Below are 18683 nucleotides of genomic sequence, written 5' to 3' on the forward strand. Positions count from 1 at the left end.
AAAGACATAAAAACAAAAATTTAATTCAAAGGGTAAAAGTCACTTTTGCCAAAAACTGACAGGACAGGAATGTCCTTTCTGCCTCAAAGTGACTTTATATCCTTCATCACTCATATGTTTGGCAAAGCTTTGGCAGATTATATGCCAAAAAGTCATTTACAACACTTTTTGTCACAACACCAGCTCCCAGACACTGAGTGAATAAATTGAGTCACAGCGCCATCTACTGGATATACACTCTAAGCAAGGCTGAAATCACGGGGAAAGCTTTTGAATGAAATAAAGTTTCCATCAGGTACACTGTCAGGTTCTACAGTGGTTTCTCTGCAGGCATCAGGCAGGTGAGCATTTTCACCTGTTCTGTTTCAAATGTTGGATCATTGCAGATCCTTATAGTTTGTGTCATAATGTAAATGTTTAAAGAGCGCACAGATTCATATAAAGACCGAGGCAATGATGTGTAGAAGGAAACAAATGTGCTGAAAAATATAGTTTCTGCGAGGTGTGTGAGGTCAGTTTTGTGGGGCTCTGTGCAGATGCCTGCATGGTTGTAGGTCTGTTGTAACTGCGTGGTCTCGACTGCAGAGGCTGCGCTACAAGGCAGATGCCCTGCAGACGGGCTGCAACAGCTCTGCTCTGTGAGTGTTGGGGCAGCACATATCTTTCTACTTGTTCTACTTGTTTATTCAGTGAGCTAGTTTCAGTCATTGTGTAAATTGTGTCTCTTTTTAAAATGCCAGCCCCGCCCCCTGCTGCTCCACCTGTTCTTACAGCACTGCACCATCTGCATGTGTTTCCTGCACATGCATGAACCGATCAGATCCCTCAGCTGAAGTTTCTCACAGTGTGAATCTGCAAGTGTGTCTGCCTGCTGGTGCTGAGGATGATGATGCTGAAGATGATGATGGGATGAAGATGATGAAAATACTGATGATGAAAATAATGGTGATAAAGATGATGATGATGATGTGATGATGAGGAAGATGATAATATGATCATGTGATGAAGATTATGAAAATAATGATGATGACGAAGATCATGAAAATCATGTGATGATGATGAGATGATGATGTGATGAAGATGATGAGAATGAAGACAATGGTGATGAAGAGGATGAAGATGATGATGGTGCAGTAGTTCCAACAGGCTGCTGTCCTCGCGCTCCTTCAGCCTCCTCCGTTGTTATGAGTCATCGCGCGCAGCGTCTGCGGAGCGGCGCGCTGTGATTGGTTGAAGAGGAGCCGCCTGCGCGCGCACGGAGCCGCTCGTTGACCGTGGAAGAGCCGCTGCTGGCGCGTGAGGAGCAGCAGGAGTTGTGTGCAGCATGTCATCCTGCCGCCGTGCGTGAAACAGCTGCGCGCGGACAGATTCAGACTCTTCAGATCGTTTCACAGCAAACATCCGGTCTGCACGCGCCTCCTCCTCTCCCCAGCACAGGAGCCACTGCTGAGAAGACACGGATTTTATCTGCACACCGAGACACCGAGAGAGCGTCCGATCCGCCCAGCAGAGGTGACACACACGGACACACACACACACACACACACATACGGACACACACACACTGATCCAGAAACGTCGGTCACACCTGCACCGGTGCGACACCGGGGCTCGTGCATCTCTGCGATTTTCCTCCAGCCTCATCATCATCATCTTCACATCATCGTCGGTGATCGATGGCTTCGATCCTTCTCTAATCGATGGTTTGTATTTTTCGACGCTGAAGCTTGATGACGTCCATGTGGGATGATGGTGATGATGGTGATGATGAAGTCAGAGGTGCAGCTGGTCTGCGGGGATTCAGGCTGCTCCGTGGCTTCTCCTCCCTGCGGAGGCCCTATTGGAGGGATGGCTGCTCATTCTGATTATCAAACAGCACCTTCATCAACTTCACCTTTCATTTAGCGATAATAAGCGTGCTGATGTTAACCTGGTGATGATCAGATAATCCTCTTTGGTATGATGCTTCTGATCAGGAGAGCAGCACGTGAGCTCAGACCTGCTGGGTGTGATTCTGTGGTCCCTGATTGGTCCCGTGCCTTCACACACGTTTTACATGATACTTCATGAAGTTTAAACCTCTTTTGTTCGTTATACTTTTCAATCATTTTTATCCAAAGAAGCGAAAACGCGACTATTTCCATTGGCCTCTGCAGCATCTGTGTTAGTCATTGTACCCCATACAACGAGGTGACTGTTGTTGTGATTTGGTGCTATAGAAATAAAATAAAATTGATTAATTTTCTTATCCAGCTGACGAGTCTGTCCCAGCTGTCATAGGGTGACAGGCGGGCACGCCTGCATAGGTATCACAAGGTTAACAGAGAGAGAGAGAGAGAGACAACCATTCACACCTACAGCCAGTATAAAATCACTATGGTGATTATTGATTCATTAAACCACCAATTGTTGCTTCTTTAATGTGTTTATGACTTTAATGTTGCACCTTTAATGTGTTAATTAATTTATATTTTAAATCTACAGAAGAAGAAGAAACAAAGTACAACATCCAAAATAATTAAAGTGGCTGAGATCAGAAATACTTCAAGGATAAGTACATTAAGTACATTAAGACTGTATTTAAGTAAAGTACTTGAGTAAATGTACTCAGTTACATTATCTACAGTATGCTCTCCACTAGTGGTTGTTTTGGGGGTAACAATCATATTGCATTATGACATGCGCTAATGGAAGCGGCACGGGATGGCTCGGGTTCAGCTTCACCTGATGGATATTACCAGCTCGGGCTGAACCCTCTGCACCTGCAGTTCTTCTCTTCACGCTACACACAGTGCTTCCTCATGTTGTGATGTAACTTCCAGACCTTTGACCTCTGAATGGACCAAGCTGTGATGTGTCCTCTCCTGATGGATCTGCTTGATGTTTGCACCCAGAACGTCCTTTTTTATTCAGCTCCTTCAACCACACCTACAAATCAAACACCTGGAATCATCTGCACAGCTTTGACGATTTATTTACGATTTACATTGCACCGCGTCATTCTGTGGAGGAGCAGGCAGATACTGGATGCCGTGCAGAAAACACCCACAGGCCGTAGAAAAGACTAACGCACCTTCAGGTGTGAAAAATGAAGCCGGTGTGGAAAATGCCTTAAAGCTGCCTTCTTTTTAATGGCCACCAGGGGGCGAGAGCTGTGGCTGCAAACAGACTTCGGTCCTGTAGAAGTCTATGAGATCTCTGACCTCTGTGTGTTTTATCTGCTCAGCCACTTGTTTTAGGTTGTACTGAATAAAACATGAAGTCAGTGTTGGTTATTCTACGTTTCCTTTGTCTGCACGTTATGGACTCACCAGTGAGGCAGTCGCTTGATGTTGTTGGTGGTGAAGTTGACTGGTTACACTAGGTTAAAACGACGCTCATGCCACCATGAAATCTGCTCCTGTAGTCCACGCGTGCACAACACTCTGCATCCCACCTCAGAAACACCACTGAAACCAGCAGTGCATCAGACCTGTACGAGGTTCAGGCACCATGAGAGTGAGTTTTAGGCGACCACAGACGTCTGCTGTTCAGGTGTTCTCTTCACTAAATGTTTAATCACCTTCAAAGGATTTTCTTTACCCTTTTTCTATACATTCATGGGTCTAAATAATCAAGAGAGTTTGGAATACTGAGTGACAACACTGTAAGCAGACAGATTCTTCCCATCCCAACTGATCCCATCAAAGTAAAAGAGCTTTTATACCACTGACATGCTCAGACTGTTACACAAGCAAATGTAAACTCTGCAATCTCAGGTGAGACTTAAAAGAAGCTCTCAGTCTGGATGAATATTCATGTTGCTGATTCTTGTGTTTTTGTCCTTTTCAAATCTTCAGATGGCAAAGGCAGACCAGCGTTTCGGCCAGCGGGATGGCTCTGACCAGAACTTCGACTACATGTTCAAGCTGCTGATCATCGGCAACAGCAGCGTGGGGAAGACGTCCTTCCTGTTCCGCTACGCCGACGACTCCTTCAGCAACTCCTTCGTCAGCACCGTGGGCATTGACTTCAAAGTGAAAACGGTGTATCGCAACGACAAGAGGATCAAGCTGCAGATCTGGGTGAGGACGGTTTGCTTGTCTGAGATGCCGGAGACGAACTGGCTTGTGGAAACAGATGCTGATGTCACAAATTATGCACATGGTGTCTTGTTGCATTGATGTCTTCAGTCTCTGCCTCTGTGATATTCTTTTTTTTTTTTTTTAGCTATAAAGTAAAAAATAATAGAAAGAAGTTGTAAGGCTGGTGGTTAGATGTTAAACCTGGTTCGCTTTGACGTCAGAGGACACCTGCATTGGTGTCAGGCCTCAGAACCAGCCCCTCTGTTAGGAAGAAGTGGTTTTGCAACCACAAAATGTTTTAGTCATAAAATTAATTATTGATCATCAGATTATCAGTTTAAACTCTGTGTTTGTGTGTCTGTTTTTTTGTGTGGCTCTTTTGTTAGTCAGGGAATGCGATGGTAGCGTCAATTAGCAGTGAGGAGTCAGCAGGAACTTCTCTTTGTTTATATTTTGTCTCATTTGCATCATCCTTACCTGGGCAGGTGGTAGGGTCCATGCAGGTAAGGCTGAGACGGTGAAAGGTGATGCAACATTACCTGGATTCTGTAACAGCCCTTTAAAAAGTTGGTACCAAACAATAACCTCTTTCCCTCATACAGACTCAGGGCTCAACACTGATGGTCATTCAGGGACGTAACACACAGCTGCTTCAGTATCTCAGGATGTTGTTTAAAAGGGATGATAAAAGCATGAGATGCACCAATGTGTCAGTCGGACCTCGGACTTAATGCAAGCTTCTTATCGGTGTGTCGTGGTGACGATGAATGCTGAAGCGGAGCTGGTTTACAGAAAAGTTTAAAGGGGGAATAATGATTTGATCCCAGTTGAAATGAAGAGTCTCTGTTTTTTATGGTGGTTTCATTTTAATGATGAGAGATGAATATCAACCAAAAAAAACCAAAAAAAACACATTACATAAAAATTATAAACTGACTTGCATGTCTTGTTGCCTTGTTGGCGATCAGAGCAGTAAGATGTTTCTTGTTGTTGGTCATTAGGTTTGCTCACTTCTCAAGTTGCCAACTCAAAGCCTTAGTAGCTTCACAGGACTTGCTTCTTTTTTAGCCACTCCTTTGTTGCCTTGGCGATATGTTTTGAGTCATTCTCATGCTGGAAGTCCCATCCTTGACCCATCTTCAGTGATCAGGCTGAGGGAAGGAGGTTCTGGTTCTAGTTTGGCGTCATACATCGGCCCCCTCATCATGTACCCTCAGCAGAAAAACAGCCCAAAGCATAATGTTTCCACCTCTGTGCCTGACTGTGGGGATGCTATTCTTTGAGTCGTACTCAGCATTTCTCTTCCTCTAACCTCAGCAGGAGACCGATTTTGGTTTCATCTGACCACAGGTCTTTCTCCCAAGCCTTCTCTCATTGATTTAAGTGTTCACTGGTAAACTTAAGATGGGCCTGAACATGAGCCTCCTTGAAGATTCCAATCCATTACAGTGTAACACGATAACATTATGAAGCTCATCCCATGGAGTTCTGGGCTGATCCACTACTTTTCCTATGATTATCCTCATCGCATGAGGCAAGATCTCGCATGAAGCTCCAGACTTAGACTGATTGATGGTCACTGAGTTTTTGATTGATTGATTGATTGATTGATTGATTGTAATCTGTTCGCCACATGGCAAACAGCCAGTCTGTAGGAGGTTCTGGCTGGTTCGCAGAGCATCAAATACTTGTTTCCCTCAATGAACATACAGATGTATTTATAACGTTTATGTAATGTCAATTTCTGGATTTTCAAATAATATTCTGTCTCTGTCCATTAAAATGAAACTATCATAAAAAATAGAGACAGTTCATTTATTTGTAAGTGAGCAAACTTACACACTCCTACCCCACATATGACCAAGAGCTGTGGGCAGTGATGGCAGACTGAGTATACAGGCAGCAGAAATGAGCTTCCTCTGAAGGTTGTCTGAGCTCACCAAATACAAAGTTAACCTCAGGTTACCCGCTCAGATACAGTCGCTGGAAGAGTGACACATTTTCTCCAAGGTCTCTCCTTTTTTTAGATACATCTCTATGCAAAAGTGAAGATGAACCATAGAGAAAGTCACAGTTTGTGAGCCAATCAGCCCCTCTTACAATGCTGAGCATCTCAGCTGACACAGCACCAAGTGAGCTGTTAACAAGGATGAAAGGTTTTCTAAGAGAGATCTTTCAGCTGAAAATGTTGTTGGGGAAATGGATGTCTGCTCACCTGCAGCCATTGGGGAAGTCTGGAGGTCGGGCCAGCTCCATGGACGCACCATGTTCCTCATCCTGTTCCTGGTGAGGTTTTGTGGTATGGCAGAACACGCTGTCCTGATGGGTCAGGAGGATGCTGACTGAGCGGACCCATTCTAAATACTGGAAATACTCCATGTGGTTTAGATGTTGAGCTGCAGAGCCAAAGTGCTTGAAGATGCACTTTTCACCAATCAGCAGAAATTCAGAAACACCTTAAAGCACTTGCCTGATCAAATCTTATGTGATTTAACTTCCTGTTCAAAGGGAGTTCTTTCTTCCTCCTGTTGCCACGTCCTGCTCACACAGGGGATCGTCTGATTGTTGGTGTTTTCTCTTTATCTTACACTATGAAGCATCATGGGACAATTGTTGCTCTGAATTGGTGCTGTCTGAATAAAACTGAATTGAACTGGAGCAGTTATTGTGAAGAATTACTGAAATTAACTTTTTTTTTTTTTTTTTTTTAATTTTTGCTTTCATGTCCATAAATAAAAACTGCATGAATAGAATGATCTCACATTAAGTCGAGATCAGACCACATCTTTCATGCATACTACACCAAAACAATCAAAAACCTTCCACAAACTGACCACAGACATCATCTGATGTTCATTTGACAGCCCAACGCTGATCTAAGGTTTGATCGAATGTTTAGCCGCTGCAGATCGCACTGATGCTTCCTGCTCTGTTTTTTATTTGATTGGCTTGATTGATGTGGATTTAGCCTTTACTTGTTCCATTCGGGCAGTTTTTGTAAAATTGTCTGTTTATTCCTTTAAATTAAAGTTTAAAAAGCATCTTTTCCCTGCAGGTTAAACTTGTGCCTCCATCTTTGCTGATGCTGAATCTCTCAGAGGGTTCAGTGATGTGTCTCCTCGTCCTTTAATGTCTCTGCTCTCGCTGCTTTAATACACTGCGACGAAACGTTACAATTCTGTGACGTCAGCTGTAATGTTGAACGTGCTGTGACAGAGCGCACGTCTTCATAAAGCGCAGTAATGATCAGCTGCATGCGTTTAAAGTGGATCAGCAGACTGAGCTCTGCTTGCAGCAAAAACACACTCACAGCTCCTTTTATCAGTGGTGATGTTGTTGCCATGGCAGCGGCCCTTTACGCTCACACACACAGGCACACACACACACACACTCCGTTACTGTGTTGACTTTAGTGGCAATTAAAAGGAGCTCTCAGGGTGGAGAGGTTGAGACCTGGCGGGAGACAAAGGGCCCAGAAGGTGTTTGTGTGCATGCATGTGTGTGTGTGTGTGTGTGTGTGTGTATGTTGTTGACATAATTGGAGCCAATCAGAGCCAGCTGATTCAAACTGAAAGCATCGTTGTAAGTAAAAATAGACTGAACACAAACTGTTGGATGGAGAGCTATGACCAAAGCATCATGGGAGGTGTAGTTTATGGCTGTTAACTTCAACATGTTAACACAGATTTTAGATCACTGGCTCTGCTTACAGACACATGTAGTCACTACGGGCGACACCTCTGGTTGTCAAAAGTGTGATTGGATAGAAGTTTAAGAGGAGATTGATCCTCCCGCTCAGCCGAGCTCAGTGCAAACCTCTGATGAGTTTATGGCCTCAGGTCTTATGGAATAAAACGTGATATTTATTTTGGACTTTTTGGCTCTGTTAGTGTCATACAGGAGTAGGAAGTAGGAGAGTGTTTCAGCTGTCTGCATATTTTTGAGGCTGATCATCCTCCATCGTAAACACACACACACACACACTCCACAGTCTGAATTAATTAATCGTATACGAGCTCTCGCTGTGTCTCTCCGGATAAAGGCAGAATCAGGAAGTGTTGAGTCAGAGCTAAAATTAGCAGAGTGACTCGGGGCAGCTGTAGTGATACGGAGGATGAAGTGGTGGAGGACGGTGGCGTGAAAGTCACACTGTGGCCCGGCTGCTTGTTGCAGAGATCAATGGCCTGAGACTAGCTGAAAGAGTCTCTGGTGCTTTCTTAGATCATTTTTATTGATCGTCTTCAGTTTCCACAGTAATGATGTGTATTCAATCTGTCATATCACAAGTCAGAGTTATTAAAGCAGCACTGACACATATACATTAGCACAGGGAGGGATGCTGATGCCGTTAGCTGAATGACTGTTTTGCTTAAATATTAAAAACGAACTTTTTATTCATCACCCTTTACTCTTCAGAAGTTGTTCTTTCAAGCCTTTGAGCTTCTGCAGAAACCCAGCAGGTGTCTAAAGAAACACTTAAGCTGAATCAACACACTCATATTTTAGGTTCCAAACAAATTATCTATAATGAACCTGCTGTGTAGTTTATGTATTTGTGAGGATGTTTGTTTCAGGAGTTTTTCCCCGCTGTGTCTCAATCCAGCGTCTTCCTCTCTTTTTCTTCTCCTGCAGATTTACAGACATTTTTACAGCTTTATTTCTGGAGCTTCAGCACTGATGGCTTCATCATGGTAGATTCATAGAGTGGACCTTAAATATGGATGCAGCCACGAAGTCTGGAAGTTTTGGAGTTTACTTTCAGCCTTCACCGTGCTGTTTTTTTTTTTTTTTTGATTGTTTCCAGATCATATTCAGACGAGAGGCTGGAATGCTAAGTTATCAGCTAACGCTCTTGTTATCAATATGCATCTACAGACTGTATGGGTACATCACACAGACACAGATACCTAGAATTTCACTTCCTAGATGGTCTGTTAGTACAGTAACCGCACAGCAGCCATATTATTGGTCACATAATGTCATTAAAAAGGCTCTAACAGCACAAACAGGGTCCAGAGGTATTGACTGGTAGCAGCTACAGCCACTTGTGTCACCATTTACCTGTCAGTCAAAGAGGCCACGCCTCTAATAATGCAAACTTTCCAGGCGAGTGCTAAAACCACTCCCCCCATACTGTTGTTATAAAGGGGGAAATTATCGATAGAGACCAGACAAGCTTGTGTATCGAGCTGTAAATATGTTTATTTTTGCTGTAAACCTTTAACATCGGAGTCTGAAGGGGCTGACTCACTGCTGGAGCCTCTGCTGGACGTTGGAAGAACTGCAGCTTTTAGTACTTGGAGGCTGCTGATTAGTTAAAGTCTGTTTGCAGCTGGCACAGTCATGTGCAGTGTTGGTCAAGTTACTTGAAAAAAGTAATCAGTAACTAATTACTGATTACTTCCCCAAAAAGTAATCCCGTTACTTTACTGATTACTTATTTTCAAAAGTAATTAATTACTTAGTTACTTAGTTACTTTTTAAAAACATGATTTACAACCTGAATAGGTGATGAAGCGATAGATATTTCAGCCCAATTCTACTCTTTCTACATAATCCATCACACAAAATGTAATCAAATGGAAAAGTATCTTTTTAAAACTTGTTTTATTAGTTTTAATCTTTTAACTTTATGCATCAAGCAAAAATGTAATTATATGCAACATTCTCTGACTGGAAGAAATTTTGTTTAATATTTAAACCTATTTTCTGCACATTCCATCACATAAAATAAAATATTTTTTTGTGTTTACACTCACTCTTTCAAATAGATGCAAGTAAAACACAGCAGAAAATAAATAAAATCAAAGACTAGCGGTCCTGTTGCTCTATTTTCACCTGTAAAGCAGGAGTGGGGTAGGCGGAGGTTTACCCTGGTGCAGGTGTGCCGCAGCGGTCAGTGGAAGAATCCGCGAGTTTCTCTGTGAATTTCCCATTACGTCGTAGCGCACTCGGTGCTTGCTTGGAAGTTTAGGGGGTTTTTTGCTAATAAGGGGAAGTTTTCTTCCCACACACAACGGACACTAATGTTTTTGTCACTTTTTACGAAATCAAACTCAAAGTAAGGTCAGTACCTCCACGCTTTAAACGCTGCACGCTCATACTCTCTCCCGCACTCCATATATGATCCCTTGTTGATCTGCACACAGCTGTTGTCACGAACGTCGCACTCGCTTACGTCACTGTCATGAGACATTCTCGCAAAAAAAAGTAATCAGATTACACTAACGCGTGCCCATCTCTGGTCATGTGACTAGCTGTGTGTTTGTTTTCAGGACACAGCCGGTCAGGAGCGTTATCGCACCATCACCACAGCCTACTACCGCGGTGCCATGGGCTTCATTCTCATGTATGACATCACCAACGAGGAATCCTTCAACGCCGTCCAGGACTGGTAGGTGATTGGCTGGAAGCCTGTGATTCAGCTCAGAAAGTGAAACTCAGCTCAGGTCATGTTGCTGTGTGTTTGCAGGGCCACGCAGATTAAGACGTACTCGTGGGATAACGCCCAGGTGATCATGGTGGGCAACAAGTGCGACATGGACGAGGAGAGAGTGGTACCCCCTGAGAAGGGAAAACACCTGGCTGATCAGCTAGGTGAGACTCAGCTCTCTTTCACCTCAGGTGGTACAGACAGCAGAAGAAACGTTTCTTCTTCATTAGTTGAGATGGTTGCAGTGAGAGAAACACTGCCTCAGGGCCCCAAAAAGGAACCTAAAGAGAAAATTATATATATGAGCTTATTTAGTTTAACTATTCAAAGAAAAAGGGATGGCTCATCTCTTCCTTCAGCAGCTCTGTGCTGAGGCTCATGGGACATGTAGTATGTATGATGTAGTAAAAAAGTAGAAAAACCCATAGTGTGATTAAAATACATACACACAATCCCTCCCCTTCCTCATATTATCTAACATTTACCTGCAAACACCTGAGCATGAAGGCAGTGCAGGAGGAGCCTTCAGACTAACAGGGATGGTTTCTGCAAACAGGTGCGTTTTCACCAGGTGAGCCCTGTCTGCCGAAGAACTTTCTTTAAATTATACCTGTTGGAGGAAATCTGATTATAAGTTCATTTTATTTTTGCTTTTTCTTGGTCTGAACATTTAGAAAGTACTCAGTTTAGCTTTAATTTTTCTTTATGCACAAGAACACGAAGAACAAGAATATGAAAGCAGGTAAAAGCTGCGGCTCTCAGCACTGACAGGGCGAGTAGCTTTTTATTCCAGTAAAAGCAGCATTGCACTTTATTGTTGATAGATTTTATTAATGCACCACCCTACGTGAATTCATTTTCACACACCGTGTGCTGACTGCAGAACAAAGAAATGAATAACTGTGATTCAGAGCGCCAGCATTGATTTTTCCTTTGTTTGATGGTGTTTAGCCTGAAAATTATTATTAATTAAAGCACACTCATGAAAACACCTTCAAACTTTTTCGGCCTAATTTTACATATGATCAATAATGAACATGCAGAAAAATAGAAATAAACATTATCATGTCTGTACTTTACTGACATCAGACTTCACTCCCAATGTTTTTAGACGAGCTCAGGTGTTATTCAGGGCCCTCTGTTCAGGTCACGTGTATTCAAAGCTGCTCTGAGGTCAGTCCATCAGAGATCTGTGCTGACACTGAGCCGAAAGCCTGAAACACCTTAAACACACAAATATGGGATGAGATGCTTCACTCTTCATGCTTTCTGTCCTAATGCAGATAATTGAGCTGAAACTGAGCTTTGCTGCAGCTCTATTAACTGTTTAACTCACCTTTCATGTAGCCTGAGAAAGAGAGTGAATCAGATTCTCCACATCAGCTAAACGAGCGTCTGTTCAAGTGTCTGCTTCTCACACAGTCTGATTTATAAAAAAAAAACAAAACAAAACAGAAAATAATTTCCATGACACGGGAAAAACCTACTCGAATAGAAATGAGGAGGACCTCATGTCTGTCTGACAGCTCTTACATGAACCAATGTTCGCTCTCCAAACTTTAAGCTTTATTATATTAAGGATCTCTCTGGTATCAAATATGGAGTGTATTCCCTTTCATTTTTAAAACTAGAGCAGACATTGACACGTAGCTGAATGGCAACAGTTTTCATAAAGCAAACAGACAATATAAACAGTTAAAGTTCAATATAAACAGCATCTATCTTACTAAAGCTAGAAGTGAAAATACTCAGCTTAAAAGAAGAAAACTCTTCTGGTTCTTTTCCAGTAAGCGCCTCCATCTCATTCTCAGGGTTTTTTGTCTTTCCTCTTGCATTAATATTCAAGAATGTACTTAGTAAAAACATATATCTAAATGATCTTTCATATATAGCCCTTTTCTACTCTTGCAGAGCACTCAAAGCTATGTGCTTAAATTGTCAAAATCCGGTTGTAGGAACTCAGGCGCAGAGTGTTTAGACGCCTCCAAAAGACAGTTTATTTACAGCACCAGTGCACAGTATATACAGTGAGGGGAATCCAAAACTCCAGGGAATCACAGGGTAGCTCTCTCACACTCACACACGGCAGGGAGGTCACAGGTCCGGGGAGGAAGGTCTGAAGCAGAAGAGAAGGGAAGTCACAAACTAATCACGAATCTCAAATTACTAAGCACGAGTTCGCAGGAGCTGCAAGAAACACTAACGTCAGCAGTACAATCATCCAGCAACGAGAGGATCTGTGTTCCAGCCTCAAATAGTGCTCCCGGTGATGACAGGTGATTGTTGTCAGGTGTGTGGGCCAAGGGCGGGAGCCCACAGTGAGCCCCGCCCAGGCAGAGAGGGAGAGAGAGAGAGAGAGAACCAAAACGGCAAATGTAGCCTTGTGGGGCCGGCCGGGCAGGCACGGAGACCATGACATAAATGTTTTCTATTGAACAGTCAAACTCAGGTTGATGCATCAGACAGCACGATGAGGTTAGTGTCTTGCCCAAGATGCCAACTGGAGCAGTCAGGAATCAAGCCACCAACCTTCTGATTAGTAGATGACCTGCTTTACCTCCTGAGCTACAGCCACCCCATCTGAGCAATACAATGCATTGTCATCAGCATGGAAAGGAAAGGAGATTTTATGTTTCATTCATTAAATTAAAGAAATAAACCCATGAGAAAGTTGTTTTCCTGCATAAATTGGAAGGTGGAGGTGTTGGAAAGGGTCCAAATCCAGAACACCAAGGAAGGTAGTGGAAAGAAAGCCTTTATTTGTTGGAATATCCAAAATTTTGCAATCCAAAGAAAACCCATGGAGATGCAGGGCAGCACAACACAAAGCACAGATAAAAACCTAATCTGACAAGAACACAGAGGGAGACAGGACTGTTTACACACACTAGACGAAGGGGGAAATAAGCCACAGTTAAACATATTCAAGACAATCAACAGACAGGAAGTAAAACCCAACAGAACCAGAAACACAGAAATAATGAAACACTACTGAAAGTGTGAACTGAAACTAAGTACGACCTAAAAACTAAAACAAATATCCATGAAAACACATCTGCATTACCACAAACTAACTTCAAAATGCTATAATAATAAAATCCAACAGAAAATTCAGAGAATTCAGACATGTAAAACACTAGGACAATGTCATTTCCACTGAGTTTAAAAGCACTTTGTTTATGAGCTATACAACATGGCATCATCAGCATAAAGGAGCATTTCGTTTATCACTAGTCTAATGTGATCCACTGAGTCCGACGCCTCTAAATGTTGCTGCAGTGGTTTTTAAGTAAAGCTCTTCTGCTTCCTCCTGCAGGCTTCGAGTACTACGAGGCAAGCGCCAAAGAGAACATCAATGTGCGGCAGGTGTTCGAGCGCTTGGTGGACATCATCTGTGTGAAGATGTCAGAGCGTGTGGACGTAGAGGCGCCGGCAGCTCCTGGTTCCAAGACCACCAGACTGACCGACAAACCTGCCCAGCTACCTCAGAAGTGCTGCTGATCGTCTGTCATACCCCAAGCTCTCAAAATAAGAAAAAGAAAAAAATATATATAGATTATCTATTGTAACATTCCTCTGCACACTCGCTCTGCTTCATGTTTGTGAGCGGCCATCCATTACTACGCCTTCTCCAGGCCCTGCTAACTAACATCTATATAACCACTTTTACCATCCCAAGTGTCCGTGGGAGGCCCTTTAGCTGTCAGCGTACTCCATGCTAATGCGGATTTGGCGTGCTTGAAAAGGTTATTGTGCTGCTGGTGGTGATATCACTGTGACCAGTGACTGTTTTCAAAGATTTTTCTCTTATGCAGAAACAAAAAAAAGAACAAAGCCTTGATTATACTAGAAAGTGACACAGTTACAGACAGGCTGAAAAAGTGACATCAGGTACTTCCGGTTCGTTCTCTTAGCTGTCGCATGGATAATTAGCATCTGATGATGAGCGTGCACGGTTTATTTCATAGTTAACTGTGAAATGCTGACATTCATGTGTGTGAAGTAGAGGCCTTTTACTGTGGAGTGAGGAGTCAGAGGTCAGGACTGTGAGGAAGACTTTTGGTAAGTGGGGGGAATTTGTGAGTCAGGGGTGGAGAGTGGACTGTTTCCGCCAAGAAACAAATGCACTGAAGGAGTTTCCAACAGGATGATTAGATCTGCGCATTTTCTGTGCTGGTGTGACTTCAAGGTGGAAACAATTAATGTCTAAAAAGCTGCACAGCTGGTAACCACAGACTCAACTTCTTGCAAGCATGAAAGTCGAATCCAACAGAAGCTTAAAGGATGCTGCACAGATGTGAAACATCCAGCAGGAAACCACTGCAGGTCAGAGTGACAATAGGATCCATCCAGTCCAGCTGCTGCAGAGACCAAACTGCAGATGATTGTTAACACTAGTAAAAGGCTTTTTTCTGCAAGCCGTTGCGTGCCACTCTGTAGTGCAGACTTCTTCACAGAGAAATAACCACTACAAAGTCGGTGGCTCTTGAGTTAAACTTTCCTTAACTTAAAGGTGAGCGGTTAAAGCAACTACCAGTGGAGTGAAGGACACCTCTGACTGACATATCAGGGGGTGGTAAATACATTAGAGGGCTACCTAAGCAACCACAGCCAGGAACAGCCATAATCCAGCTGCCATTAAAATGATGCAAGATGAGTGAATCACTTCCTGTGTGGACACCCCTTAAGAAGTGTGCTTCATTCGCATGCATCACAAAGATGCCGTCCGGCTTCTCTTTGTTACCCTGAAGATGCTCTCTTTGATTGCAGCACTGTGATGTTGACCGAGACACCGAGGGTGAATCTTCTTACTCTGCCTGAGATTAGACGCGATGATTGACACCTGCTTGCTCCGTGCTGTAATGACACGTGTAGTGAGGCAGCAGGCCTCTAACTGAGTAACACTGCGGGTCAAGTTTAGTGTCTCAAACACGCCAAATGCCCATTTAGTTGGAGTGTGATGTCAGCAGGGTCACAGGTCAGCACAGCACTGCCTTTCCTCTCAAAGTGTAGCACAACGCCACAGCTGCTCATGTGTTTACAGTCCTCCTCTGAGTCATCACTCATGCTGCTTCTCTACAGCTAGCATTAGTTTCTCTGATATAACATGCCTATAGCCCACAAACTCTTACTGGCCTTACTCAGACAGACGCTTTAAGGCTGCACCACCAACGCACAACTCTGACAGGGCTGCAGTCCAGTCGCTCGGGTCAGAGGAGCCGGGTCAGAGGTGAAGAGACAGCACCCCCTGGTGGTTGAACAGGGTCTTAAGATAACTACAGAAACTTCAATGAGAAGGAAAACACTTGAAATGGTGTTAAAACAAAGTATTACTGAGACAACACATAAGTTTACATCCAAGAAAAAACCTCCATTGGGAGTTCTGATCTGTAAAACCTCAGATTAAATCATTACTTTCAAGAGTCATATCGGATGAACAGCTGTGAGTATTGATGACACCTGTAACCAGGTGTGAAATGAAGCTGAAACTGCATTGTGATTTTATGGATGTTTGTATGATGATTTCAGTCTTGGTTTCAGTGATGCTAAATCCCAGAGGTGAAGATATTTTCTCTGCTCACTCTGTGAAAACCAAACTGAGATACACAGATGCTCTTTGAGCATGTGCAAACCATCCACTAAAAAAAAAACTCTGAACTCTGACTCAAATTGTCTGCATCGGGAAGATTATTAACAACAAACAGAACAAATATAAGTCTGATGTGAGCGTGTGCAGGAGCACAAACAATCCCTGTTTGTTATCTCTGTCCTCTCTAATCTGCAGCCTCCAACAGCTGCCCTCAGTTTGATGTTCTGCAGGACTTAACGTGATGCTGCTTGACTTTCAGCTCTCTTTGCATGTCCTTCATAGCTTATACAACCTTCCTGTTTCTGTCTGATGAAGCAGTCCTTCAGATCTTCACTGTTCCAGCCTTCAGTCAGTGTTTCTTCTCATTGACAGGAAGCCCCAAAACGTCTGCCCCTGTACCAGCTGTTTCCATTGTGTTGTGAAGGTGTGGAAGGATTTCTGAATGGACCAGTGGGGTCCAAGACTTCCAAGGAATCAGAGGCCTCAGAGCCATTTTTATTTCTAAAGCCCGGTGTGGGTGTGGCTGCTGAAGCCTGAGTTCAGGTGCATTTTGCTGTAATGTAAGGCTGCGCTCAGAAGTGAGATGCAGAGTTCCTGCCTTCACAGAGCCGTGAGATTCTTTAAATACACGGCAGAGAATCAGTGATGACCCCGAATGAGATATGCTTTAAACTGAAACGCTGTCCTTCCTGTGGGACCGAAGCTCTGGATTCACCTCTCTGACCTCTGAGCTTTAATTACAGAGAAACAGAGCACGAGTTAAGAAGACTGGAGTTATTTAAAGCCACTGAGACCTGACGACACAACCCAGAGCTGCAGCAGTCAAACCTTCCAGCACCAACACACAGTTTTTCTGGTTCAGGATCAAGCCAGCGGACTCACATTAATGGAAGCTGCAAACAGCAACAGGAACTCCAAAGTAACCGACATGCAGGAGGTTTGTTTCTGAGGTTAACTGACGACTATCTGACCGTCATAGCTGAATGATCATCCACTCCCTTTGGTGGTGTGAGCGTGCTCATAAGGGCTTAGTTCACATACAAATTCTGTTCCAGACAAATGGAGACATGCTCGGAGCTCTTTTGGTGTTATTATGAAACAATCTGAGATGGAAAATGAGAGTGGAAAGAGTCGTGTTTGCATTCACACTAATCATCAACCTTCAGGTGTGAAGTGAACCTGTTTGAATTGCACTTTGCTAGAAGCTGAGTCAGAGTTCACGAGTCATAGAAGAGTAAAAAGCATCCAGGGTCTTGCCTCTGGCCAGTGCTGGAGTGCGTGCTCGCTGTAGTTTTGGTTTGACTTCCATGTCTGCTTTTTTCCAAAATCACAGAAGAACAAAGACAGGAAAGGAGATCAGGATCAGAGCCCCTGGCCCGGGCCACACTGAGCGCTGCAGCCCTGCTTCATGGTGGCAATCAGCTTTTGCACCGGCGACCGTGCCGCCAAGGCCACACGGAGACTGATTTTTAGTCACGCACACACGTGAGTGGAACTGATGAGTGAGGAGAGCACGTCTCTCGCCCCCTTTAGCAGGTGTAGTCGCACAGCCGCCGTGTTTGCAGTGTTTCCTACATGAGTGTGTGTGTGTGCGTGTGTGTTCGTGTTGAGTATCATGATATTTATCGCGTGTTCAGTTGTACGGGTTCTTGTGATATTTTGAGATCCAGTGCGTTTGTTCATGGAAGACTTGAAGAAACATTTGTTCTTAAATATTCTGATAAACTTATATCCTGCCAAACTGTTGTATAGCAACCACAGCGCACGTTGGTGTGTAACTCCCTGCCGTGTGTCTTCATATGGATAAGAACTTACAATAACATGGACATCGTCTTCATATGATTATTTTCTAAGTGACTTTGTAAATGATAGAGGTAGATCTGATCCTGGTGTTGAGTTTATTTTTCTGCAGTGTAACCATGGACTAATTCTTAGAGAGTTCCTGTAAACTTGTTGTCTTACGGTTTGCTCCTGTTCGGGGAGAAGCACAAAGTGATTGTACAAAATATTGTGAATGTTTGTATATTATAGATCAGATTTAGTATAATAAAAATCACAATCTTTAATCAGAATGCGTGTCGCTTTTCTTTGGTAGAATACATACGTACGCAGTCGTCACCAGAGAATCTTTTAAAAATTACATAAATCTGCAAACAGTTCTGAAAGTTGTGTCGAACCTCTGTGCGATTTGCTCCACAGGGGTCTGCTGTATCACTCCTGTTCACTTCATAATCCTCTCATGGGTCACAACACCTACAGAAGAACTCTGTTGGTTCTGCAGAGGTTGGATATCAGTGATGTCCAGGAGGACTGTACAGAATGTGAATAAAAGCAGAGAGATGGTGGTCAGCTTCAGAACGAAGATTGGGATGGGTGTGAGTGTGTGTTGGAGAAGTATCTGAGTGTTTACATCAACAACAGGCTGAACTGGAGGGATGACATAAGAAGGAGACAAGCAGGCTCTGTTTCCTAGGGAAGCCAAGATCCTTCACTGTGTGTAGCAAAATGATGGACATGTTCTATCAGTCAATGAGTTCTGCTGGAGAAGCAGCGTATTCAAGCTGACATAGGGCGAGAGGCAGGGTATACGCTAGAC

General features: G+C 43.5%; 1 protein-coding gene across 1 annotated transcript; it reads left to right on the plus strand.

The window, feature by feature from the left end:
* Positions 1–1269: 1269 nt before the first annotated feature.
* rab3b (RAB3B, member RAS oncogene family) lies at positions 1270–18097 on the plus strand. Its single transcript, XM_080877759.1, has 5 exons — positions 1270–1512; positions 3840–4064; positions 10340–10458; positions 10537–10661; positions 13814–18097. Exons 2-5 carry the CDS (start codon positions 3840–3842, stop codon positions 13996–13998), a joined length of 654 nt encoding a protein of 217 aa, XP_080733885.1. The 5' UTR covers positions 1270–1512; the 3' UTR covers positions 13999–18097.
* The last annotated feature ends 586 nt before the right edge of the window (positions 18098–18683 follow it).

This window comes from Rhamphochromis sp. 'chilingali' (genome assembly GCF_963969265.1).
Source record: "Rhamphochromis sp. 'chilingali' genome assembly, chromosome: 3".
In the NCBI taxonomy this organism is placed as follows: Eukaryota; Metazoa; Chordata; class Actinopteri; order Cichliformes; family Cichlidae; genus Rhamphochromis; species Rhamphochromis sp. 'chilingali'.

Bases quoted from the DNA above. Each gene is read 5' to 3' on its own strand.
- rab3b (XM_080877759.1), top strand. From the start codon at position 3,840: ATGGCAAAGGCAGACCAGCGTTTCGGCCAGCGGGATGGCTCTGACCAG. The intron at 4,065-10,339 runs GTGAGGACGGTT...GTTTGTTTTCAG, and splicing joins GGATCAAGCTGCAGATCTGG to GACACAGCCGGTCAGGAGCG. The intron at 10,459-10,536 runs GTAGGTGATTGG...GTGTGTTTGCAG, and splicing joins TTCAACGCCGTCCAGGACTG to GGCCACGCAGATTAAGACGT.